The 27,830-nt window shown below is 51.7% G+C and overlaps 1 protein-coding gene across 1 annotated transcript in view; it reads right to left on the reverse strand.

The window, feature by feature from the left end:
• LOC146813443 (ovostatin-like) overlaps window positions 1-27,830 on the reverse strand; it is a 365,994-nt gene that overhangs the window by 201,142 nt on the left and 137,022 nt on the right. Inside the window, exons 8-11 of the mRNA XM_085620205.1 lie at window positions 22,407-22,533; window positions 19,123-19,237; window positions 4,919-5,034; window positions 1,135-1,293 (exon numbers count right to left, since the gene is read on the reverse strand). Coding sequence (XP_085476331.1) covers window positions 1,135-1,293; window positions 4,919-5,034; window positions 19,123-19,237; window positions 22,407-22,533 — 517 coding nt within the window. The remainder of the gene's footprint in view (window positions 1-1,134; window positions 1,294-4,918; window positions 5,035-19,122; window positions 19,238-22,406; window positions 22,534-27,830) is intronic.

The following is a 27,830-nucleotide window of genomic DNA, read 5'->3' on the forward strand; positions in this document are numbered from 1 at the left end:
TCAAAATGTGGATAAAAACAAACAGATTCACTCATTGCTTTGAACCACCGAAACGGTGTGTGACAGGCAGCATACAAGGGCACGAAGGAGTGGCAGAATTTAGACTAGCAGTAGAGAACTGGTTATTGATTTTACATGTGAAACTTTATAGAGGAGATACATCCATGGCCATAGCGCGATGGGTGAAGAACTTAATGGGAGAATTTGGTCAAGAGATGACAAAGATTGATGATGCAACAGTGTTTGCAAACCCTCATTTCAGAAATGCGGAGCATATGAGTACAGCCTTCAGGTACCTTAAACATGCATAATTTCAGCCTCTGGAATTCCTGTAAAATGAGGATTTTCTGAGGTATGACAAGAGAATTTACATTGAATTAAAGACAGAGGCAAGCAGTCTCCCACCCTCTTGATGAAGAACATAACTGATTAACTAAGAACATTGGTAAAGGTGTCTTATTCAGAAGTTACTATTGATAAGAATTCCTGTTTTTAATTGTTGGACAGTAGAAAGGAGGTTGCGGCTTTAAGGATAACGAAGGGCAAGACGATATTGGTGTTAACATCACCTTTGAGCAGCAAACTATGAAGACTATTGATGAAGGGAAGAGGATGTGAACATTCTGTAACTAATAGAATCTCTTCCAGGACTCCTTCTCACCAGATATTCAAAGTGCTGCTACTGCCCCGGCTCAAAATGCCCAATACTTCCTCTTACTTTTGTATGCGCCTCCCACCAGCGCTGTCTCCGTACACCTTCTTGCTATCTGCCTCCCAGTGAAGATCTTCCTTTCGGTAAGGATTTATGGAGCATGCTGTGGTGATGTGCTAAATACAATGATTTGGTTGGAAGCATCTCATTGGCTTTACCCTCTACCCCTTTTTCGATTTATATGGCGCCTTCGGTCCCTCAATGTTTGGCATCACTTAAAGCTAATGGTGTGTCTGTAGCACCTTCAAAAAGGTGTGTAACAGCACGCCTTGTAGTCCTTTTCATCACTTGTGCCACACCTCATGAGCCCTTATGTATAATTCACACTAATAATGGATGTGAACCACAACTGTACTCAGAGACAGACATATACCCTTGGGTACTCTTGTAGTACTCTCTTCCAAAGCGGATGCAATACTCACTTCAATTACAATGGTGGCGTCCACAAAGTCGGTGGTGTCGATAGAAAAAAAGCACTTTCCGTCCTTGTCGGTCGTACAGTTGGCCACCTTCGAATAGCCAATGTACAGGTCAATGCTTTCATTGGGGATCGGCTCCATGTTGACGCCTTGGAGGATGAGCTAAAGAGAAAAAAAAAAAAAGGTTAAAGTAAGGAATCAAACTGGACTTTAGGTCCAGTGTGGCGATCCGAAACTCTTCTTTCACAGGTTAACTCTGAAACACATTTCATAATTCATGATACATTCTGGCCCAGAATCTTCATCTACAGTGTTAAACTAGGAATGGAAACCACCATCAGGTAAGGAATGAAGCTGGGGCAGTGATGTTGCAGCAGATAAAGTGCGGGCTCAAGGCAGGAGACCTCGTCAAGGTGCAGGGCGTGGAGCAGGGGCCAGTGACCATGTCTGGACATGGGCAGTGTTGGGGAGGGCACAGCTCTGGGAAAGGGATAGCTCTGGCCACAGGGGACTCAATACTCCTTGCTCTTAGGGGCAGCAGCAAAGTTTTTTTTTTTTACTTTTAAATGCACTTTGTGAAGATTAAACTTTAATATAAATGACACTAAGATATGAGGTATTAGACTTTGGAACTTCGCACAGTGATAACAAATGTATTAACAGCTTAAGAACCTCACTGGCAGCATTCCGTGTGAACGTCTCCAGGAAAGACAACCAGGGATAGGCGTTTGTGAGACCGGTTATCTGCAAGACCAGGAGGAGCTCGACATGACTTGGAGTGGGTGAAACGGACCCAATGCACAACAAATATGGGCGGCCTATTGTAAGGAGATGGAATAGCGTGCTCGACTGTCACACTTTGTTGGACATTGAGACTTTGTGTAGGCCAACAGAAGACCTACGCTGTTAAGCTTGCTAACTAGGTGGAATCTTTCAAGGAAGTGGACTACTGGCAGTTGGCAAGACCTCTTGAAGGAGGTTCATCTAATGGCAGCTTCTTGAGGTCACTGGCCCAGTGACCATGTAAGGGCCGATAAGGTTTAGATGAATCGGCTACTAGTAGTTCACGATGTCTCACCTACATAACTTGCCAACAGTCAGTCATTACAGGGAATCGTTTCACTAAAGTCTATAAAATCTCTTAAAAGGTGGAACACCAATCTAGAGCTTGTGTGAATCAGTAAACGAGAACTCTCCCTTTGGTTTGTAAGAGCTCTTTGCCATGGCGCATTTTCTTTGATAAAAAAAAGAAGAAAAAAAAAAGTTTTCTGAAAAATGCCCCTCAGCTTTTAGCAGCCCTCATGAAAAGCTTTCAGTCTGACGTCACTTGAGCATTGGGACCTAGAATGCGATGAGGTCACACAGTAAAAATGAAAAAACGATTAGTCAGTTCTCATTGGAGTTCGACCACAACTCTTCCTATTGGAGCAGGACCATGGCTGATTTGCATATTGCTGGTGCATGCCTGTGGTGATGTAGTATGCGAAGGTATGATGGAATGGCATGCATCTTAGGGTAGCTCCCAGCCGCTGAGATGAACTCAGGCTTTCTGCCCTTCACTCTTTTGGGATTTCTCAGTGTGACACTCTAAGTGAGAGGAGAATCCATGACTCCTATGGTCACTGTGGCGTAGAACTCAAGATGCCCTTCTCAATCTAGGTCTAAACTGGTCTGTGGTTGCTTGAGCTCTTGTTGAGTGTCTGTGGTCTGGCAGGTGTAAAAGAACTGAACGCTGCCATTGACCAACGGCTCGGGATGATTCCCAGATCATTGGTGCCAGTCTGTCATTGCAGCAACTGATGAGAATTCACTCATCCATTATTTTACTCTCTACCAGTGAAAGCTATACAAAAAAATATTTCAAATAACAGCCTTCCGTTGCCTCCATGCCCCAAGCCTCAAAACAGATTTGAAAAGACACCTGGTAAATGTGTCATTGCTTCACAAATACTTTTTTCGCGTTATGGTGGGATCTGGAAAACCGGACAAATTCTGGGCGTGTTAATGTCCTGGTTGGTGAACACCGTAAGTGTTCAGCAAAACATATCCGCTTTTTCACAACAATGGTCACGCCAGAATCAACAGACGCAAATCTGGATTACCCACCCAGTCCTCACCGCCCAGAACCCTACCTCAGGCTGGTCCTAGCCACTGGTTACCAGCACGTTGTGTGGCAGGATGGAATGATTACTGTGCCACAATGGACCATGAGTCGCCATAGTCGGGTATGCGTGGGTGTGTTATTTGTAGAGCGTGACCCGAGCTGAAGAGTAGCGGGACACTGTAAAGATACCGCCTAGGAGCGACACTACAAAAGTACACAATCTGCCACCTCACCTACTTTATGTCAGTAGAACGACTCAAATATTGACATCCAAAGAAATTCCACTACTATGCCACTTTGTGTAATTAAGTGCCATTCGCTGTTAAAGTTTTCCGTGGATGGTCCATGTTCGGGAACGGAACCCAAGGGGGTGTTTGCGCAGATTGTTTAAATGCATCCGTATGCCAAAAATTGACACAAGAATGCATTTCACGCTAAGATATAGCACAAAGTGACTGATAAGCATTTTGCATAATTTCCAATAATTTCGTGAAATTATACTGAACCAAATTACGTGAATTTTGCAACCCCTATTCTACTTCCTGGTGGCACAGATGGAGAAGGCCTGTAGCCTGGTTATATTTATGAAGAAACAAATGCTCAACACAGCCAGTGGCACCCACATGCTTGTTGCCAGACTGAAGAGAGCATGACCTCCTACTATGAACGTAGGTGGCAGAGGGTTCATGTCTTATACGTTTCGGACCAATGCAGATCGCTTTTTGGAGCCTTCAAAAAAGTCATATGGAAAAGTCACTTCACAGAAGAGTCACAATGCGTCCACTGAGCTGTTAAAGATGAATGGCTCTAGAGTGGCGGATGTGGAACATCCGCCAAGGAGCCGCAGATATCCTGTCCACCCTAATTTCTGTGCCTAGAGGACCTATACACTCTAAATAGAGCATATGGAACTTCCGCCGCTTTTGGGAGATGTCCCACATCTGTCAAAATCTGAAGAAGCCCAAATGGCCTTATTTCGAATTTCATTTTGGAACATCTGTCAAAAGGTGTCAGAGGTCCCTCCTGCTCAACCACCACTACCCCAGCCAAGAATACTTGGGTCAAATATGATTGCGCTGAAGGGGTGTGGGCTTGTGACCAGAGGTCCTCAACTACCACACCGATAATCTGAGAGGCAAAGAACAAAAAAAAGGTAGTAGAGGCACTGTTGCCAAGCAGGCACAAATGAGACGAGAGGTTGTCTTTGGAGATTGTTTCATTTAATTAAAATGGTTTGTTGGATTTTGCATTTCAGCCATTACAGCCAACGTGTTTCGCCCGTATCTGGGCTTCTTCAGGGCATCCAAAGAGTAAAAACTCCTAGATATGAAGATTCAATTTTGAATACGTAATAACTGTCAAAGAACAGAGGGCTGTGTTAGAAGGTTGGAATCTGCATACCACTGTATAGGAGAGATCTGAGTATTGCAATGGAGCTGTATTTTGCAAGAGTAGTTCACAAATAAGCTAAAGATGTAGCGCCATCAGCCACATCTAGGACCAAACCCGCATCTGGTTCCAGTATCCCATCTACGTGAATTTATATTGGAAAAAGTCCCCAACTACATTCATGCAGAGTTTACTTCAGGGGAAGCTCACCCTCCCTGTCCCAGGTTTCACAGTCTGGTCTGGATAAGAGGATCCTCATTATAGAAGAAAGTGAGAATTCTCAGAAAGACTTACCGCTCCATTGTATTTCAATCCCCGCTTGTAGTCGCGATCCATGGTGCTGTAGTCGAAACTGAGTCTCATCACCTCCTTGGAGAACCACACGGATGTCGACGTTGTCATCTGGACGTCTGCCGGAATTAAAAGAAGAATGGGTCAGTCCCCCAAGCAGACAGGTTGCCCTCTGATCAACAAGTGAAGCCGAGGAGTTAGATGACAACCGGCATCAAAAGAGATCCTGGCCACAGTGCGTTGCTGGTCCCAGCGGGCTCCACTTTGTATATAGATTTCATGGCAACAGCAGCAACCCACCTGATTACTTCAAAATTAGGGATTTATTCAAACAGTGTTTGGAAAGTGGGGGATCAAACATTAAACAGAATGAGAGGTACTAAACCTGCCCCTGAGATTAGGACACAAGCCTTCCTTCAACAAGAAAAGGGGGGGGTCAGTCTTTAAGGCGCTGTCGGACCTCATGGTTCAACGACCTCTTCAACTCTCCCCAGAGAAGACCCCATATCTGGCCACTTCCTAGGACAAGCAGATGAGGCGCCCGCTGACCCCATGTCACATGTCTGGACCATGTGCAGGGGATGCTTTCGCTATTAAAGACAATATACCAACTTGACCTGTATTTCTTCTCATGCGGCTAACAAGCGCTATTGGTCTGGTCCCCAAATGGAATTAGGACACACACACAAACACACACACATGTTTTTTTACAAAGCCACATATTTCTATTTTCTCATGTTTATTAATCTTAAACGGCACATCGAATTAGAGAGCCTACAAGTACATTGTAACAATTCCTTCCACGTACTGGGACACAACCATTATAATCACAGTGAAGAATAGATTATTTCCATAAAACCAAAAATACCCCCCCCCCCACACTTGCTTGACTCACACTTTACTCTTTCTCCCTCAGATCCTGTGTGTTGGTAACCCTGTGCTCACAGATCACCAGGTGTGCCACGAAGCCCCCCTCCACCCCTTCAATGTTTGTAATGTACCCAGCCCCCTCTCTCCAAGGCTTTGTTCCTGTGAAATGATTCTGTAATGTTGGATTCAATAGCAAAGCTTGAGCCTGGTTTTTCTAAGCCCAGCTGGTGTGGATGAACATGGCTGTACAATCGGTCTGATTTTTAGCAGAAGTTGAGGTTATTCCACTTATGTTATTGAACATTAGTGAACGCGCTTCTAAAGCTGTGTTTGCACTACGAGACGGAGTAGTGAATTCTAGATATTTACTGCAGTAATTAAATTAATTATACAATTTGTCCATATCGTGTAGTATTTCTCCAAGAGCAAAACATTTTAGAGATGGAAGGGGCCTCCACAGGAGATGTTCAATTCACGGTTGTGTTGCTACTGCTTCCGGTACCGCGCATTAGTCCATCAGCCACATTCGGGTTGCAGGTGAAGCTTATTTAGTAAATTAACCCTAATTTATTTAAGATAACATCTGTAATTAAGGCCACATTTGAAATCACATCAGTGCAGCAGGTGCACAAGTATTCATTAGTGATTTATTAGTGGGATTTTGTGAACAGAGGGGTTTGACAAATACTAGTTAATCCCCAGACTGAGGCTGCCCGCGGCCAATGTTGGGGCGGCCCCATAAGAGGGCAGCCACCCAAGTGCCACATGGCACAAACACAACAGGGCTAGTGTTTGGACCTCCCGGATGTCAAAGCACTCCTCTGTCATTTCCGGTGCGCCAGTAGGTGGGTGGGGGGCAGGTATATCTGCCCCCCCCCCACCCAGCTGACAAGCCTTTTTCGCGCCGAGGGCATGCAGTCTCCCTGCCTACCGCTTACCCGGCATGTCGGCTAGAAGGGTGGATAGAGTAGGTAGGCTGTTCACTTGTTCTTTTGTGTTGCAGGCAGAGTTACAGGACAATCCAGAGGCTGAATCGTACATATGGGTGCCCTCTTCAGGACCAGAAGAAGGGTGCAAATGCCAATACCCCCAGGAAGTCCATACGGCAGGACCCTGGAGGAACAACATTAGTCCTTCGGGCAGTTGTAAACCTTAGCAACCGGGGGCTTGCCTGGATACGCTCTGCCCCCTCAAGAGGCGTGAGTAAATGGGTGACTGGTAGTCCCAGGATGTAAGGGGTAATCCCCCCAAAATGGTTAGCACCGATTGGTTAGACCACGGTGCAATTTGGCTCATCAGGTGGGCAGGTAGCAGAGGGGCTGCTTGCCTTTGGATTGCCCGTAAGTTGACCCACCATGTTGGCATATTTCTTATGCAAAATAAACCTGCAGCAATGTTTTCTCCAACAACCAATGTGTCTTGTGTGCTGGCCTGATGTCAGCAGAAGATTGAGTTGTATCGATGACATCTGAAGGACAAAGGTCAAAGACATCCTGGGCAGGGCACATATGGGTGACTTTGCTCAATGATGCTTGCATGCAGACTGGCACCGAGTGCTGCCCAAAACTTGTGATCTTTGGCGCATATGACAGCAGTTTGACTAGACATTGCATTTGTAGCGCCTTACTGAGCTGCTACTTTGTGATAGAATCTTCCATTTTAAACTAATCCCAATGTTGGCCCCCAGGGTAAGCAAGAGCCGCCGACCAGTCTTCCCCCAGGGTGATTCACGCATGACCGGAAGGACTTAGGTGGGATGGGGTCACAAGGGAGGGTATAGGGGCAGGTCAAGGGTAGGGCATAAAGGTGTCAGGAGGGTAGGGTCTGGGCTCTTTCCTGACACCTCATGCCACCGGGTCAGGGAAAGATTAATTTATTGCAGTGTAGTTGGCCTGTGGAGTATCGTGCAGTCAGCATAGCACAAAGGTAGTTAGGGCAGTTTCAGTCCTTCCTGTGAGGCAGTGGAGGATGGCTGGCCCGGACAACAACGCGGTGCACAGAACACTGCGAGTCCTGGGGCTGGCAGGCCGGGCGGACCTCCTCTGTCCCGGCGTGCTTGAAGAGGCATGGGTCAGCATGGTCCGGCGTACGCGGACAGCATCAGTAGCAGCGGCGGTAGCAGCGTGTGTTGAGCCGCTAACCGCCAGGAAACCCTCTTCTGGGCCCGGTGGCGGGGCCAAGGCAAGATGACACATCTGAAGTGCGGAAGCAGGAGGCAAAGCCTGCCCGCACGGCTGTCCGACGAAGGAAGTGAGAGGCAAGGAGATTCGCGTGGGTGGCTTACGTGATGCCAAGGGAAGGTTCAGGGGCTGGGAAGTGGGTGCCCTTCACAGCCAAGATGGCAGTTCTAGACTGCACACAGACACTGCAATGGCAGGTCTGAGACACATTTTACAAGCTGCTTCTGTGGGTGGCGCACTACTCTACTGAGAAAGGCTACAGGTTGGTCTAGTCCCTCCTCATTGATCTGTGACAGCACGGCCCCCACCCCATGCTCTGAAGCATCTGTCTGGACAATAAATTCTTTAGTAAAGTTGGGTGCCTGGAGTACGGGCGCCGTACACATGACAGTCTTGAGGGTATCAAAAGCGTTTTGACAGGTGTCAGTCCAGTTCACAATCTTTGGCTGCTTCTTGGAAGTCAGCTCAGTCAAGGGTGCCACAATGTTGCCATACCCTTTGACAAACCTCCTGTAGTACCCTGTGAGTCCTAAGAAGGCCCTCACCTGCATCTGGGTACTTGGGGGCTCCCAAGCCAGGATGGCCTCAATCTTGGGCTGCAGGGGTGCCACCTGGCCACTCCCCATTTGGTGTCCTAAGTACACCACAGAACCCTGCCCAACCTGGCACTTACTGGCCTTGATTGTGAGGCCTGCTCGGCGCAGCGCCATCAACACTTCCCAGAGGTGGCGCAAGTGATCCTCCCAGGAGGAACTGAGCACTTCAATGTCGTCCAGGTAGGCGGCACTGAAATCCCCCAGCCCAGCCAACACCTGGTTGACCAACCTCTGAAAGGTGGCAGGGGCATTCTTCATCCCAAAGGGCATCACCCGGAACTGGTAGTGCCCATCTGGCGTGGAGAATGCTGACCTCTCCTTTGCCCCATCAGTCAAGGCGATCTGCCAGTACCCCGACCTCAGATCAAACGTGCTGAGGTACCTGGCAGCTCTGAGCCGATCAATGAGCTCATCTGCTCTAGGGATGGGGTGCGCGTCGGTCCTCGTGACCGAATTGAGACCTCGGTAGTCCACACAGAACCTAAGTTCAGGGGCCTCACCAGGTGTGGGAGCCTATGGTACCAAGACCACTGGGCTGGACCAAGGGCTGTTAGAGGACTCAATCACCCCTAGGGCAAACATTTTGGAGACTTCCTCCTTAAGGTAGGCCCTGACCCTGTCAGACACCCGGTAAGCCTTATGCTTGACAAGGTGGCTGTCTCAGGTGTCTACCTCATGGACGCACCAGTCAGTGACACCGGGCACTAGGGAAAACAAATCTGAGAATTGTCCCAACAGCTGGTGGCAATCTCTCTGCTGTTCAGGGGTCAATGTGGTGGAGAGGACCACACCCTCAACTGACCCATCCTTCTCTTCTGCGCACAGGAGGTCAGGAAGAGGCTCACTCTCCTCTTCCATTCCAGCATCTGTGGCAAGCAACATGCCCACTTCAGACCTCTCAAAGTGGGGCTTCAGGCGGTTCACATGCAGGACCCGCAAGGGGTTCCTGGGCGACTGAAAGTCCACCAAGTAGGTAACTTGACTTTTGCGCTCCACCACCTCAAATGGGCCGGTCCACTTATCTTGGAGTGCGCAAGGCTCCACTGGGGCCAGGACCCAAACCTTCTGACCAGGTTGAAACTCAACCAGAGTGGCATTCTGGTCGTGCCACCGTTTCATCTCCTCCTGGCTGGCTTCCAGATTTGCCTCAGCAATCTTTCTGAAACGCCGAGTCTGGTTCCGGAAGGCCAAGATGTAGCTAAATACGTCTTGGGGAGGTTTCCTGGGAGATTGCTCCCAGCCTTCCCTGACCAGACTCAGAGGCCCTCTGACCGGGTGACCGTAGAGCAGTTCGAAGGGGCTGAACCCTAAGGACTTCTGAGGCACCTTACGGTAGGCGAACAACAGGCATGGCAAGAGGACGTCCCACTTACATCTCAGGGGCTTCTCTAGGCCCATAATCATTCATACCTTTCAAGGTCCAGTTGAACCTTTCCACCAGACCATTTCCTTGGGGGTGGTAAGGAGTGGTGAACTTATAAGTTACCCCACACTCCTCCCACAGTGACTTCATGTACTGGGAGATGAAGTTGGTCCCCCTGTCAGACACCACCTCTCTGGGGAACCCCACATGGGAGAAGAACCCCATCAGTGCACGTCCCACCACGGGGGCCGTCACTGTCCTTAGCAGGATGGCTTCAGGGTACCGGGTGGCATGGTCCACCAAGACCAGGATGTACCTGTTGCCCATGGCTGTCTTGGGGTCCAGAGGCCCCACAATGTCAATTCCCACTCGCTCGAATGGGGTACTCACAATGGGAAAGGGCTGGAGTGGGGCCTTGATCTTCCCCCCACTCTTCCCACTTGCCAGGCAAGTCTCACAGGTCCTGCAATAAGTATCTGTACTTTTGCGCATCTGGGGCCAATAAAAGTGGGTGACCAGCCTTTCAAAGATCTTGGTCTGCCCCAGATGTCCTGCCAACGGAATGTCATGAGCCAACCCCAGTAGGAAGGCTCTGAAGCACTCGGGTACCACCAGCACACGGCCCAACCCCGGCTCAGCAGCCTTAGGCTCACTATACAGGAGACTGTTCTCCCAATAGATCAGATGCGAACTAGACATATCACCTGCTGCCTGGGCTGCAGCCTGACGCCGCATACCCTCAAGAGAAGGGCAAACTCTTTGCTGCTCACAATACTCCTCCCTGGTGGACCCTCCTTCCTGCTGCCAATGGGTCAGCTCAGACAGGTCCCCCATGTTGGCACTCTACTCCCCGGTAGGCTCCAGGGCATCCCCCTCAGGGTCTGCTCCTTCCTGGGCCGTGGGAACTAAGGGGGCTGGTTTCCCGCGCCCCCGGCTCCTTCTCTCTAAGGCAGGGATCTGGGCCATACTCCCAGGCTCCAGACCTCTCTCAACACCCTCCTTGGCTGCCATGGACCGAGAGGTGGCACAAGCCCACTCAGGCAGACCCAACATTTCCAAAGGAGAATTCCTCTCCACCATAGCCCACTGGGAGTTCTCCAAATCGTTGCCCAACAGACAGTCCACAGGCATGGCGGGCCTCACAGCTACCTGAAGAGTTCCTGAGACCCCCCCCCACTCGAAGGGAACCTGAGCCACCTCACATTGGCTCTCTGAGTTGTCGGCTGACACTACTGGGCAGAATGCATGGGAAATGATCTGCTCTTGGGACACCAACCGGGAGCTGACAGCAGTTATACTGGCTCCTGTGTCCCTGAGAGCCTCCACTTTATGGCCATTGATGGTCACCCACTGCCTGTATTTCTTAGTGTTGTCAGGCAGTGCAGTTTTAGGGACCATTTCGCAGTCTCCTAGGGAGACAAGGGTTAACTGTACAGGTTCCCACCCCTCTTGGGCATCCATCTCCTCTCCTTCCAATGCTACATTAGCCATCTGGTGGGGGGGGGGGGGGCACCCATAGGGGTGCGGCAGTAGCCCTCTGAGGGCACTGGGGATCAAAAGACCGGTGGCCCACTTGGCCACAATGATAACAGGTAGGGGGCCCCCTGGGAACAGGCCTACCTGTTGGGGGCATTGGCTTCCTTTCCTGGGGAGGCTGGGACACCACTGCTTGGTTCCCTTGGGTATTACTTTGGGGCCCTCGGTGAAACTCCCTTGGTTGACCCCTGTCCCCCCACTTCTCTGCTGGGGACCCTGCCTACCCCTGGCGAAGTCTCCCATCGGACCCCTGTGGACCCTGGTGCTGACCCAGCGGTCCGCCTCCTCAGCAAGTTTCCTAGGTTTAGTCAGCTTGCAATCAATGAGGTGTTGGTGTAGCTCAGGAAAACAGTTTTCAGACAGATGCTCCCATGCAATCAAATCATACAGTTGCTCAAAAGTTTCTACTTTGCTACCTTTTACCCAGCGTTCCATTGCTCTGCAAAAAAAAGACACATATTCCACCCATGTGGTACCTTCTCCACATCTCAGGGGTCAACCCATAGCGGGTCATCAGTGCTTCCTTCATGTGCTCATAAACCATTCTACTTTCTGGGGGCAGATCTAACAAGGTGTCTCTCTCCTCACTCAGAAACCGTCCCCACAACCCCGCTCCCCAATCCTTCTCAGGGACCCGGTGGGGCACCATAGCTATTTCATAAGCGGCAAACCATTGCCCAATATCCTCACTCTTGTGGAAATCCTTAACCTTTTTGGGAATGTATACTCTTCTCTCTGTCTGTACTACCAGTATGCTGCCACCAGAGGGACTGGAGGTCTCTCCACTCTTTGCCTTAATCTCCAGCTCTCTCAATGCTCTTTCATGCTCAAGCTTCATTCTCATCATTTCAAATTCTAGCTTCTTGATCTCAAGGTCTCTCTCCTTCTGACCTTCTATTTGCATCTTAGCCATCTCCCTATTATGGCGTCTCTCTCTTTCCCTGTCCTCCATCTCCTCTGGGGACAGACGCCTCGCCGACACACTTGTGCCTGGGCTGGAAAGCGCTTTACTACCTACTGCATCAATCACTTCCTGCACATTCTCTCCCTCCTCCACAGGCTCTTCCACATTCCTAGGGGCATCCCTGGCTGCTAGCCAGGCCTTCAGTGCCTTGCAGAATTCTTCTTTCCTGGTGAAACCTGTGGTAGGGACTGTAAATTTCTCACAAAAATGTTTTAGCTCCTTGGACGTGTAGGTATCTATCTTCTCTTCCCAGGAGAACTCTTCTGGGTCAACAACTCTGGGCTTGGCCATTGTGTCAACAACTGGCACTCTTAATAAAAAATGTACTCAAAAAAATCCTCAAATACGAATGTGGCACGTTATGGTCTGCACTCACTAGTAGTGTACACTATAATTACTGTATGCGGTCACCAACGCAAGTCCAGATCCCCACCGCTGACCACCAATGTTAGAAATGGGGGTCTCTGGTTGGCAGTGGATGGCCACTGTCCAAGCAGGGACCCTTCTTTCTAAGTCAGAGTGAAGAGCTGCACCCCTTTGACAACCCCTGCTCCACCCTGTGGTAACGTAGCACGAGCAGTTAGGCTGATCTCAGAGGCAGTGTGTAAAGCGTTGATGATCATACACAGTAAATACAGTGAGGAACACTACAAAGGGACACAACACAGGTAGTGATAAAAAAAAATATTTATCTTTATATAGAGGCTTATCACAAGACCAAATAACGAGGAACACACAATACTGTACAAAAATATAGTTCTCTTTGGATGCTGCAAAAATAGTTCCAATGGGGAAGGTGAAGCTCAGTTCAGGGCAATGGTCTCTGCGACCCTTTTTACTCACAGTTCTGAGATGGTGTCAAATAATCCACAAGAAAGGCCGTTCCGGCGTGTTAGCGATGTTTTTCCTCACGCTCTTGGTCGCGGCCGCTCGCTAACGGGGGTTAGCGACAATTTTGGGGCCCGCAACCAGGCAGGGCGATGATCAGGCCAGCGAGCCCTCAGCGGCAGCGATGCGACGATTTTCCTGACGCTCCGCGGCTGTAGCGATGATTTTCGGGCCGCAAACGTGCGGGGCGATGATCAGGCCTGCGAGCCTATCAACGGCAGCGATGCAACGATTTTCCTGACGCTCCGCGGCTGTAGCGATGATTTTCGGGCCGCAAACGTGTGGGGCGATGATCAGGCCAGCGAGCTCTCAGCGGCAGCGATGCAATGATTTTCTTCACGCTCCTCGGTTGCGGCGGCTCGCTAAAAGGCCTTAGCGACGAAAATGAAGTATACTGGTCCTGAGACTTCAGTCAGGGGGCTAGTTCTCTCTCTAGCCCTTGGGTGATTGCAGGGTCAAGATTAAAAAGTTCTCTTACAGCTCCTTTTCCCTACTTTTTCCAGTCCAATGAAAACTACTGCAGGCCAATCCAGGGAACAGCACACAACACCAGGACAGTCCTCTCCTGCAGCTTTCTCCAGTTCCACGGACATAGGTTGGTCTTGAGATCCAGGGGCAATACAAATTGTAGGGGTTTGGGCACAAATATTTATACCCCCAAAGTCTTTGTTCTTAAAAGCTACAAGTCACTGAACCCAGCCAGAACCAGTTCTGCCCAGCCCTGGAGCACTTTGTTTACCAGGCTGCATCCTTCCTTTCAGAAAGAGGGGGTCTGCCATCAGACGCACAGTGGGAGGTGGAGCCAGAATTCACCTTACCAGGCACAGCCCTATTAAAGTGCAGGAGCTACCCCTCCCCTCACTACAAAGCAGATCTCTCTATTCAACCCAGGTCTGACTCAGCCTGCCCTGTCCCTCCAAAACCAGACAGCCAATACACATTAACAGCAGAGCACACTGGAAGGCTTAGGCAAGAAAATTCCCACTTTCTAAAAGTGGTATTTTCAAACGCAGAATATAAAAATAAACTTCACTAAAAGATGTATTTTAATATTCTGAGCTCAGGCATACTAAATTTGTTTTTCTACCATGTCCTATGGGTCAGTTAGGACTATAGAATGTAATAGCCAAACCTCCCATTCTGGCCTATGGAGAACAGGTAGCCTTACAGTAGTGAAAAACGAAATTGGGGGTAATTCACTACCAGGACATGCTACACACATCAGAGCATGTCCTACCTTACACATACAATGCACCCTACCATAGAGGTGGCTGGGAAGTGGGTGCACTTCACAGCCAAGATGGCAGTTCTAGACTGCACACAGACACTGCAATGGCAGGTCTGAGACACACTTTACAAGCTGCTTCTGTGGGTGGCGCAAATCAGCGCTGCAGGCCCACCAGCAGCATTTGGGTTACCAGCCCTGGGCACACACAGGCCACATTACTAGGGACTAACAGGTAGACCAAATAGCCAATCAGGGATACACCAATTCATATGTCATCTTTATACAGGGAGCATCTGCGCTGCGACACTGAATGGCAGTGGCGCAGCGCCCAGAGCATCTATCACCAAAAAAACAGAGGAGGCACAGTGAAAAAAATGGAAGGGAGACTCACGCCAATGGTGCCAGGTCTAACAAAAATCGAATTAGTTAAATATTGAAATGCGCTCAAATGTACTACTCATGACAGACCTGCTAAACATATGTGAGGTCTTAAGATCTAATAACGCTCCCTGCGATTTCACGAGCTGTGATGCCAATTCCTGTGATCTCACTGTGTGTGAGCTCACTGGAAGTGACGTCACACCCATTCTGCCTAACTTGGCGAGTACACCCCACTTTAAAGGACTTTAGCCCTGATCAGGAGTCCTTACCTTCAGAGAGATCTTCCGGTTGTGAGCGAGGGGTCACCCGCAGACTGGAGCGGTTCCTGTGCCTCGCTTGTGTGAAGCTGCCAGGCTGTGGTTGGCTTCTCTAGCCTGAAGCATTCTGGGAAATTCTGACATTGTCCAAGATGTCAGGGTGCCACGAGAGACAGGCAGGACCGAAGCCTCTCAGAGTGTGGGTGTTGGTACCAAGCAAGTGAAGGTGGTGGGGGGTCGATTATGGTGTCTATGTGGACAACAGTGTATGGTGGTAGTGTGGGGAGGCAGAGGGCTGAAAACGTCATTGGCCCCGCTGCAGAAAAGTTAAACAAAGGGATCGTTTAATAGAAACAGCCTTTCACCACAGGGCATTAAACATCTGTCTTCCTGAGGGGTTCAGAGTAATTCCCAAGCTCTGTGCCATAGCAAGGGCAAGGAAGATGGCGGCATCTGTGCTGCCTCCACTCCCACACCGCTCCATGATTTGGCACAACCTTATAAATCGGTTATTAAACACCAGCCAATGAAACCACCTGGCTGCAGTGACCCTGCAGGGGCAGTAGGTAGGACAGGTTAGCAATGAGACTACCTAGGGTCAGGAAAGGCCAGCACTGCAGGCCGGACTCCCTTTCATGGACTGCGTCTCAATGACGCGCCCGTAACCTATACATATCTTAGAGAAATATACACATTTCTGCAGGAGTCTAGGGTAATGGGTCCCTGTTCAAACCCTGGCCCCATTCAAGAGAAGAGGGACCCTCACCTTCAACCTAAGCTTTCTTAGGGGTCTGCAGTTTTAATGGTCAATTAAACCCTTTAAGGAGGAAGAGTTGCTCATTCAGTCCACAGACAGAAGCCTAAGCACAGAAAACTCTTCTAACCCTCAACAAGGATCAGTTAATGAAATGAGGATAGTGGACATATGTTGAGGCCCTCGAAGAATCGTTCTTGGTCGACAGAAGGACTCTGGCTCCAAGGAAACGGAACTCTTTACTGTTCGCCGACGGCATCACTCTTTTGAACAATGGTAGTTATTTCAATCCTTGCAGCATGGTTCAGATTTGGGTAGCAACACAAAGTTTCATCATTAGTAGAGAAAGGTGGCACACCAGTGGAACCCCTCTACCCACAATAATAATCTCTTATTAGTCAGAGCTTTGCACCAGACTTGCAGCATCCAAGCGCTGTCATTACTAGTAGTTATTATCATCTAGTCTAAGGGTCTTCAGTTTACTATCTCAGGAGGGTGGAAAGCAGAGTTGGCTTTTAAGGATTCGAACTTGAGACATACAGCCCACTGGACATCACCAGTGAGCGTTTAACTGCTGCCATCTTGCATATCCTCTAGGATACTGCTAAAACTGCAGCCCATTGGCATCCAGCTCTAGTAATTCCTCTAGGTATCTGGTGATCGCCCTAGCACTAGCCAAGGCTCAGTGAGGCCCCGGGCTGCTTCAATGGCCCTACCACTAGCCACCGCTCAGTGAGGCCCCAGGCTGCTACCATGACCCCAGCACTGGTCAAGGTTGTGTGGCCCTGGCTGCTTCAATGGCCCTAGCACTAGCCACAGCTCAGTGAGGCCCTGGGCTGCTTCAATGGCCCTAGCACCAGCCACAGCCCAGTGAGGCCCCGGGCTGCTTCAATGGCCGCTACCACTAGCCAAGGCTGTACGGCCCTGGGCTGCTTCAATGGCCCTAGCACTAGCTACGGCTCAGTGAGGCCCGGCTGCTTCAATGGCCCTTGCACTAGCCACGGCTCAGTGAGGCCCAGGGCTGCTTCAAGGGCCCTAGCACTAGCCACGGCTCAGTGAGGCCCCGGGCTGTTTCAATGGCCCTAGCACTAGCCACGGCTCAGTGAGGCCCCGGGCTGTTTCAATGGCCCTAGCACTAGCCACAGCTCAGTTAGGCCCCGGGCTGCTTTAAGGGCACTAGCCACAGCTCAGTGAGGCCCCGGGCTACTTCAAGGGCCCTAGCACTAGCCACAGCTCAGTGAGGCCCCGGGTTGCTTCAATGGCCCTAGCACTAGCCAAGGCTGTACGGCCCTGGGCTGCTTCAATGGCCCTAGCACTAGCTACGGCTCAGTGAGGCCCGGCTGCTTCAATGGCCCTAGCACTAGCCACGGCTCAGTGAGGCCCAGGGCTGCTTCAAGGGCCCTAGCACAAGCCACGGCTCAGTGAGGCCCCGGGCTGCTTCAATGGCCCTAGCACTAGCCACAGCTCAGTGAGGCCCCGGGCTGCTTCAAGGGCACTAGCACTAGCCACAGCTCAGTGAGGCCCCGGGCTGCTTCAAGGGCACTAGCACTAGCCACAGCTCAGTGAGGCCCCGGGCTGCTTCAAGGGCCCTAGCACTAGCCACAGCTCAGTGAGGCCCCGGGCTGCTTCAAGGGCCCTAGCACTAGCCACAGCTCAGTGAGGCCCCAGGTTGCTTCAATGGCTCTAGCATTAGCCAAGGCTGTACGGCCCTGGGCTGCTTCAATGGCCCTACCACTAGCCACAGCTCAGTGAGGCCCCAGGCTGCTACCATGACCCTAGCACTGGCCAAGGTTGTGTGGCCCTGGCTGCTTCCATGGCCCTAGCACTAGCCACAGCTCAGTGAGGCCCTGGGCTGCTTCAATGGCCCTAGCACCAGCCACAGCTCAGTGAGGCCCCGGGCTGCTTTAATGGCCCTACCACTAGCCAAGGCTGTAAGGCCCTGGGCTGCTTCAATGGCCCTAGCACTAGCTACGGCTCAGTGAGGCCCGGCTGCTTCAATGGCCCTTGCACTAGCCACGGCTCAGTGAGGCCCAGGGCTGCTTCAAGGGCCCTAGCACTAGCCACGGCTCAGTGAGGCCCCGGGCTGTTTCAATGGCCCTAGCACTAGCCACGGCTCAGTGAGGCCCCGGGCTGTTTCAATGGCCCTAGCACTAGCCACAGCTCAGTTAGGCCCCGGGCTGCTTTAAGGGCACTAGCACTAGCCACAGCTCAGTGAGGCCCCGGGCTGCTTCAAGGGCCCTAGCACTAGCCACAACTCAGTGAGGCCCCGGGTTGCTTCAATGGCCCTAGCAATAGCCAAGGCTGTACGGCCCTGGGCTGCTTCAATGGCCCTAGCACTAGCTACGGCTCAGTGAGGCCCGGCTGCTTCAATGGCCCTAGCACTAGCCACGGCTCAGTGAGGCCCAGGGCTGCTTCAATGGCCCTAGCACTAGCCACAGCTCAGTGAGGCCCCGGGCTGCTTCAAGGGCACTAGCACTAGCCACAGCTCAGTGAGGCCCGGGCTGCTTCAAGGGCACTAGCACTAGCCACAGCTCAGTGAGGCCCCGGGCTGCTTCAAGGGCCCTAGCACTAGCCACAGCTCAGTGAGGCCCCCGGGCTGCTTCAAGGGCCCTAGCACTAGCCACAGCTCAGTGAGGCCCCAGGTTGCTTCAATGGCTCTAGCACTAGCCAAGGCTGTACGGCCCTGGGCTGCTTCAATGGCCCTAGCACTAGCTAAGGCTCAATGGTGCCTGAGGCTGCTAACCTGGCACTAGCTCAGTCTCACTGAGGCCCTAGGCTGCCTTAACAGCCCTTGAGCCCCTGGTAACTGATTCCTGTACTGCACTAGCTAAGGCTCAGTGAGGCCCCGGGTGGATTTAGTGGCCCTAACACTAGCTAAGGCTCAATGGTGCCCTGGGCTGCTTCCATGGCCCTAGCACTAGCCACAGCTCAGTGAGGCCCCGGGCTGCTTCAATGACCCTAGCACTAGCCACGGCTCAGTGAGGCCCCGGGCTGCTTCAATGGCTCTAGCACTAGCCAAGGCTAAGTGGAACCCCGGGCTGCTTCAAAGGCCCTAGCACTAGCTAAGGCAAAGAGAAACCCCGAGCTGCTTCAATGGCCCTAGCCAAGTTCAATGAAGCTTTGGACTGCCTAAAGGGCCCTTGAACCCTAGACTTTGAGGGGATTGTCAGCATTACTGTGCAGCACTCACCTGTTCCATTTTCGGTCACCGTGGTTTCAATGGACAGACTGTTCTGCAGGCCCGGGCGGTAAAACTGGTACTTCTGCAGGCTGATGGTTGTATTCATGGCTCCATCTGGTCCCAGCTGGAAAAGAGACGAGATTTACATCTGGGTGATGCTCCCTGTGAACATCCATGGCCCATGTTCATTCTTCGGCACCCTCTCTCACTCCTCAGCGACTCAAGGGGCTCAGTCAGTTCAGGCTAATAGCAAACATTAGTCAGAAGCAAAGTAATGGTCTCAAAGTTACAGAGATCTTTACAATTCTTGTCACTTAATGATGCAAAAACAATAAGGTGATGGAATACTTGAATTCATCTCAGTCACTGCCGATCACTGGGACCACATTCCAATCCATCGTTTTTGGTCCACCATGCCATCTCAGTTTGGACCCAGCCATATGCAAATCAGCCTTGACCACTGGGAGCAGTCCAGACCAAACTGCCAGCTCCTCCCTGAACCGGAACATAAGCAACCCAGGGCTGGTTTCTCCCTAGTTATGGGCTCCTCAGCCAGGTATAGCTGGGTTACAGCATATTGTCCTGGTTGAGGCACATTCATGCACTGGACAATGAGGCAGTGGACACGTTCTCGTTCACAGCGGGCAAGATTCCATGTTGTGGCCCTAGAGGCAGACTTGCAGATTACGGTGCCACTGCGAGAGGTATGGAAGAGAAGATTATAATGGTGTGGTGACTGGCTGAGAAGTCATTGGCATCACCCACTAGGAGGCCATACAGGCAGGCGAGAGGAAGCTCCTGCTCTCTGGAGTGAGGAAGGGTTTCTGCGGGGTATAAGCCAGGCAGAGGTGTGTCAGGAGGAGGATCGTGAAGGGATCGGCCAGGGAAAAAGCAAAGTTTGCGTGAGATGTAGCCAATTACGGTGGAAGGATTTAAAGAAGTCATAGGACAGGCAAGACTCACATGCATGTCAGACGCGAAATTTAGTTTGTGTTTAGACAAATATGAGAATTTGGGTTTGGAAGTGCAAGATGGATAAATATATATGTCCTAAAAGCATCTCGAATATAGACTTAGCGTTTGCTGTAGCGGGCTCTTCCGGCTATTCAAGGCGCGCTCCAGCGTTAAAGGCCCAATCAGAAGTCGGGCTATAGGGCTAATCGAACATTCCGCCCTCTTGGGGCAGCATCGTATAATCAGTAATAAACGCCTCTTGGAGCTTGAGGGGCTTGAAATGCCCTCGGGCTCCGTGAGGCCTTTGTCAAACATTGGAATGTTGGAGCTCCGGGCTACTACCGGACATTCGAGGCCGGAGCACGCCATGGTCTTCGAAGGAGCGCTCAACATTCACATGTTCCAATAAGGAACCTATTTTTTATATCTCTAAAACTAGGTGAACAGGTTACAATGCATAGTCCTCAGTTGTGCATGAATGAAATACGTAGCTTATTAATTTTGGTGTAAGCTCCTTGCTGCTGGAGAGATGCGTTTAGGACAGGCATATTTCGGACTGTTGTGTAGTCTTATTTACATTTGTAGATAGGAGACGGATCGGCTTTGGTACATAATTTAGGGTTTAGAGGTTCAACATGACTTATGTAAATATAGAGTCTAAGTTTTTCAGCATAAATGTGATCTATTTTTGTGATGTCTTTTAATAGCCTGCTATTTCTATCATGTTTTTGTTCAATAGCCCTGAGGAAGTTTGTGTGTATAGGAACGAAACGCGTTGACTGATAAATCTAGAAGAATCAAGTTGAAACAATAAAGGATCATTTTTGGATCCTTGATCATGACCTTTGACCCTTTCATCGGAATACTTACAGAAATGATTAAGCTCGAATGACAAACGAAGTAACCACCACCCCCCCACCCCGAGTCTGCCTCATAGCTGACATTTACCACCGGTTCAGAGCAGGTGATAAATGTGAGGGTTAATCCCCATGGGGCTGGAGTACCATGTGGACCTCAGCTAGGTAATACCGTGTGGCTGCCAGGGCAGAGGTCGGACTGTGTCCCTCATGCGGCAGAGGTGCAGATAACAGATCCAGAACCCGCTCCACCACCGACCCAAAACCCGCCGACCCAAAACCCGCCGACCCACAACCCACTCCACCGCCGACCCAGAACCCGCTCCACCGCCGACCCAGAACCCGCTCCACCGCCGGCCCAGAACCACCCGCTCCACCGCCGACCCAGAACCCGCTCCCCCGCTGACCCAGAACCCGCTCACCCGCCGACCCAGAACCAGCAGACCCAGAACCTGCTCCACCACCGACCCAGAACCCGCTCCCCCGCTCACCCGCTGACCCAGAACCAGCCCCACCTACTCCACTGCCGAGCCACAACCAGCCCCACCCAGAACCCGCTCCACCACCGACCCAGAACCCGCTCCACCCAGAACCCGCTCCACCGCCGACCCAGAACCCACTCCACCGCTGACCCAGAACCCGCATCACTACAGACAGATCCAGCTCCACCACAGACCCAGAACCCACTCCACTGCCGAGCCACAACCAGCCCCACCCAGAACCCGCTCCACCACCGACCCAGAACCCGCTCCACCCAGAACCCGCTCCACCGCCGACCCAGAACCCACTCCACCGCTGACCCAGAACCCGCATCACTACAGACAGATCCAGCTCCACCACAGACCCAGAACCCACAGATCCAGAACCCACTCCACCGCCGCCGACCCAGAACCCGCTCCACCGCCGACCCCGAACCCGCTCCACCGCTGACCCAGAACCACCCGCTCCACCGCCGACCCAGAACCCGCTCCCCGCCGACCCAGAACCCGCTCACCCGCCGACCCAGAACCAGCCGACCCAGAACCTGCTCCACCACCGACCCAGAACCCGCTCACCCGCTGACCCAGAACCAGCCCCACCCAGAACCCGCTCCACCACTGACCCAGAAACCGCCCCACCCAGAACCCGCTCCACCCAGAACCCGCTCCACCGCCGACCCAGAACCCACTCCACCGCTGACCCAGAACCCGCATCACTACAGACAGATCCAGCTCCACCACAGACCCAGAACCCACAGATCCAGAACCCGCTCCAACCCAGAACCCGCTCCACGGCCGACCCAGAACCCGCTCCACGGCCGACACAGCACCACAGACCCCCGCTCCACCACAGACACAGACCCCCGCTCCACCTTGGTTCGTGATACCGCTCACTGCAGAAGCCAAGTGTCCCTGGGTTCTCTTCCAAGTGCCAGTCTGCACTGAAACCCATCACAAGAAGGGCTGAGCCTGGCTCAGACCCACCGCTCAGGACACCACTCACCACTCCTTCGATGACCTCGCAGATTCCGCCGGCGGCCAGGTTGCACGTCTGCTCCGGTTTCCAGGAATTGGGCTTCCTGCAGACGGTCATTTTGACCTTTCCAACCAGGGGCTGGCCAAAGGTGTAGCTGTAATAAAGGTGAAGAGGGTTTAGACTGGACAATCATATGCACAAGAGCACACGTGCAAGCGTTCATTCTTAGAGCGGCAGTAACAAACGGTAGTCTGCAAATAAATCCGGATTACAAATTGTGCGTGTTAGAAAAACACACTCCCACACCGGAAGGGTGGTGGTGTTCTCCCAGACACACTGTGGTAGCTTGGCTCGAGCGGGAAGGAAGGCACCGTGTTAAGCATACGTCATACCCACACAATAACCATGCGTGCATCCGTTCCAAAAACGACACTACACCTTAAAAATTATACTGAAAATATATCTCTTTATCTTCTTTTCTCTTAGTTGCTGATTAAATAAATAATAATACAATCACAGTACACAAGGCTTTTCCTGTGGAAGGGTACGTCAAATAAATAATACTTCAACGATTCAATAAATAAGGTAGGTCATAAAGAATCAAGGCACAAATATAAGTGCATTACATAACAGGCAATTAAATATTATGAGGCAATAAATACTGCGAGACAATAAATATTGTGCGACAATAAATACTGTGAAACAATAAATACTGTGAGGCAATAAATAGGATGAATACAATAAATACAGTGCTCTCAATAAATAATAGAAGCCAACAGTGACACTTGAAAATCAGTTCACATTCCTGAGGTACTATGGGATGATTTGACCCAATCCCAGCTTGTAGAGATTTGGATGGCCTGAGGGGTATACTCCCTGGCTTGGACAAGGCTGAGGCATAAACTGAGGTAGATCAAGGGGGAATCTAGAGATCTAACTCTGAGTTAGCTTCCCAACATTCTAAACCGCCTCCAACTTTCACAGGGTTCCAGAAAGTTGCAGAAGGTTCTAGTAGGTTCCAGTGGGTTCTGATGATGTCACAGGTGGCCACCATTTTGTGTCTCAGGCCCTCAGACAGAAGTTCCAGGGGTAGGGAAAATGGCTCCCTGACCCTGCATCAACACTAAAAAGTCTGGTGGTTCCCAAAAAGGAAAAATCATAACAGGGTTTGAGGCAAAAGTGGGACAAAATAAATAATGATGAGGAGGGACCACCCAAAGGGCTGACAGGTCTAACACGCGTCCCCCCCAGCTGAAAGTGGGGAGAGCTACCCAACCCCTTGGGAGTTCTCATCACTAAGGCGGAAATACCTTGAGAGACCGTCTGCATTGGCGTGGTCCACTCCAGGCCGATGTTCCACCTGAAAGTCCATTCCCTGTAGGGAGATAGACCACCTCAACAACTTGGGATTCTCCCCCTTCAACTGCATCAGCCAACGAAGGGGTCGGTGGTCGGTCTGAACTAGGAAGTGCGAGCCAAACAGGTATGGCCGCAACTTCTTCAGAGCCCATACCACTGCAAAGGCTTCACGCTCTATTGCACTCCACTTCTGTTCCCTGGGAAGTAGTCTCCGGGATAGGAAGACCACGGGTTGATCCAGACCCTCTTCATTGAGTTGCGATAACACTGCCCCAATGCCATGTTCTGATGCATCCGTCTGGACAATGAACTCCTTGGAAAAGTCTGGGGCCCTTAAGACCGGGGCCTCGCACATGGCTTTCTTCAGTCTCACAAAGCCCTGCTGACAAGCCTCCGTCCAGACTACCCGTCGAGGTTGTTTCTTGGACGTGAGCTCCGTGAGGGGGGCTACAATGGTACCGTACCCCTTCACGAAGCGACGGTAATATCCCGTGAGGCCCAGAAAAGCTCGGACCTCAGTCTGTGTCTTGGGGGGTTCCCAGGCCATGATGGCCTCGATCTTCGCCTGGAGGGGTTGCACCGCTCCCCTACCCACCAAGTGTCCAAGGTACACTACCGACCCCTGCCCGATCTGGCACTTGCTGGCCTTGATCGTCAATCCAGCTTGTCTCAGGGCCTGGAGAACAGCTTGCAGGTGACGCAAGTGATCCTCCCAGCTGTTACTGAAGACGGCTATGTCATCCAGATAAGCAGCAGAGAAACTCTCCATTCCGGTGAGGATCTGGTTTACCAGGCGCTGAAACGTGGCAGGTGCGTTCTTGAGCCCAAAGGGCATCACACAGAACTGGTAGTGGCCATTGGGCGTGGAGAAGGCTGACCTTTCCCTTGCTCCATCAGTCAAAGAGATCTGCCAGTACCCAGAAGTAAGGTCAAAGGTACTTAGATATTGGGCAGCTCCCAGCCGGTCAATCAATTCATCCGCCCTAGGGATCGGATGAGCATCAGTTTTGGTTACTGAATTCAGTCCCCGGTAGTCCACACAGAACCTCAGTTCCGGTTGGCCACCCGGTGGTGCGGCTTTTGGTACTAACACCACCGGACTGGACCAGGGGCTGCTGGAAGGTTCGATTACTCCTAGCTCCAGCATCTTAGTGACTTCACTGTGAATGCTGGCCTTCACCTTGTCTGACATCCGGTAGATCTTGGACTTCACAGGTGGGCTGTCTCCTGTGTCCACATCATGGACGCACAGGTGAGTCCTACCCGGAACAAGGGAGAACAACGAAGAGTACTGTCCCAGGACCTGGCGGCAGTCCTCTTGCTGTTCAGTAGTTAGGGAGGGGGAGAGAATCACTCCCTCCACCGACCCATCCTTCTCTTGAGACGCAAATAAATCGGGGAGAGGCTCGCTTTCCACGTCCTCTCCTCCGTCAGTCACCATCATCAAGATGACTTCGGGCCTCTCGTGGTGGGGTTTGAGGCGGTTGGCATGCAGCACCCGTAGGGGCTGACGAGGGGTTTTAAGATCCACCAAGTAGGTAGCCTTACCCTTCTTCTCCAACACCTCAAAGGGTCCTGACCAGCGATCCTGGAGGGCGCTAAGCTCTCCCGGTTCGATCACCCACACCTTCTGGCCAGGCTCCAACTCCACCGGGTGAGCATTGTGGTCATACCACGCCTTCATTACTGCTTGGCTGGCTTCCAAGTTGTCAGAAGCTTGCTTCCACAACTTAGCCATTTGGCTCCGGAAGGCCAGCATGTAGCTCACCACATCCTGGGGAAGCTTTCTGGGAGTCCTTTCCCATCCGTCTCTCACCAGGTTGAGAGGTCCACGTACAGGGTGCCCATACAAAAGCTCGAAGGGGCTGAAGCCCACTCCCTTCTGTGGCACTTCCCTGTAGGAAAACAATAAACAGGGTAGGAGGACGTCCCATTTCCTCCGCAGGCTTTCAGGCAGACTTCGGATCATGCCTTTCAAGGTTTTGTTAAACCTCTCCACCAGACCATTGGTCTGGGGGTGGTAAGGAGTTGTGAACCGGTAGGTCACTCCACACTCCTTCCACATGGCCCGCATGTACGCTGACATGAAGTTGGTCCCCCTGTCGGACACAACTTCCTTGGGAAAACCCACTCGGGTAAAGATTCCCATCAGGGCCCTAGCCACAACAGGTGCTGTTATGGTCCTCAGAGGTATTGCCTCTGGGTACCGTGTGGCATGATCCACCAGAACCAGGATAAACCTGTGACCAGCTGACGTTGGCGGATCTAACGGACCCACAATGTCGATGCCCACCCTTTCAAAGGGGGTGCTAACGACAGGAAGTGGTTCCAGGGGAGCTTTCAGCTTCACCCCTGTTTTCCCACTGGCTTGGCAAGACACACATGTCCGGCAGTAGGTATCGGACGACACTTTCATTTGAGGCCAATAAAAGTGTGGGACAAGACGGGCGAAGGTCTTGTCTTGCCCCAGGTGTCCCGCCAATGGGATCTCGTGAGCCAACTCCAGAAGGAAGGCTCGATAACGTTGAGGGACTACCAAGGCTCGTGACGATCCATGTAGGGGTGCCTTGGGTTCACTGTAGAGGAGGCCATCCTCCCAGTAAACACTGTAGTTCCCTTCAACGTTCCCTGCTGCCTGGGCTGCGGCCTGTCGCCTCAGTCCCTCAAGGGTAGGGCACTCCTCCTGGCCCTGGCAGAATTCCTCCCTGGACGGGCCTCCCTCCACGTGCCACTCGGCCGGGATGGGTAGGTCCTCCAGTTTGGTGACATCCCCCACCGCAGACTCCTAGTCCACCACCTCCGGTGGCCTATCCGTCCTACGGGGTGTGGACGCCGAGGCAGGCTCCTCCTGTCCTCGGTTCTTCCCTTGATTGGCAGCTGGCTGGGCCTTTGTTCCAGGCTCCAGCCGAAACGAACTCCCTCTCCGGGTAGTCGCGGACCCTGTGCTCACACAGGCCCAGTCAGGTGTACCCTTAGGGTTTCTGGGTGGGTTAGCCCTAGGGGTGAATCCTGTTCCCTTTCCTTGGAAATTATTTTGGGGTCCTTTGGAGAACTCCTTTTTCTTTTCCCCTCCCTCTTTCTTCTGGGGGGCGCCCTGTCCGGCCTTTTGAGTATCCCCTCCAGTCCCCCTTGTGGACACCCGGGTACTAGCCCAAATGTCCACCAGGTGTTGACGCAGTTCAGGGAAACATTTTTCGAGCAGGTGTTCCTTCAGTACTAAGTCAAACAACCCCTCGTAGTTCCTCACTTCACTGCCCTGTATCCAACCCTCTAGTGCCTTCTTTGCATAGTCCAGGAAGTCCACCCAATTCTGTGTGCCCAGTTTGTGACTACCCCGGAACTTCTGTCTGTACTTTTCGGGTGTTAGTCCAAACTTTCTTATGAGCGCCACTTTCATGGTGGGGTAGTGGGTCTGCTCATCCTCCTCTAGGGCCAATAAAGCATCCCTACCAGCTGGAGGCATGTACTTGTACAATCCCCCTCCCCAGTACTTCTCTGGAACCCCATGGGCCCTTAACGAGACCTCATAGGCCGCTAGCCACTTGGCGATATCGTCACCCGCCCCATAGCTAGCTACTATGTCCTTCGGCAAGTAGGGTTTGGGTTCCCTAGTGAACTCTCTTTCTTCGCTGCCACCATTAGGAACAGGGTGTGCCCTGACTCTTAGGATCTGAAGATCTATCTCTTTCAGCCTTAACTCGTGAGCCATCCTCTGTCCCTCCTTCTATTTCTCCAGCTCCGCTAACTTCCATGTGAGCTGTCTTTTCTCCCTCCGGTCAGTTAGCTCTGCTTCCGACAAGCCCCCGCTAGAGACAGTGCTGCCCTTCCTGGATATGGTTCTGGGCCCCGCTAACAGGTTCCCCAACTCAGGTTGGTACAACCCAGCCCCCTCGCTGTCAGGCTCTCCATCCCTGTCTTACTGCTCAGCCTTGCTTTCTCGTCGTGCTTCCCCCCAAGCCCTCAAGCTGGTCTGCAGTTCAGCCTTCTTGGCACCTGGGGGACAATACACCCCTTCACGCTGACAAAACTCCCTGAGTTGGGCCACAGTATAGGTTTCCACATTTTCTAAGACAAATTCCATTTTGCCCACTC

This window comes from Triturus cristatus, chromosome 7, assembly GCF_964204655.1.
Source record: "Triturus cristatus chromosome 7, aTriCri1.1, whole genome shotgun sequence".
Taxonomy (NCBI): Eukaryota; Metazoa; Chordata; class Amphibia; order Caudata; family Salamandridae; genus Triturus; species Triturus cristatus.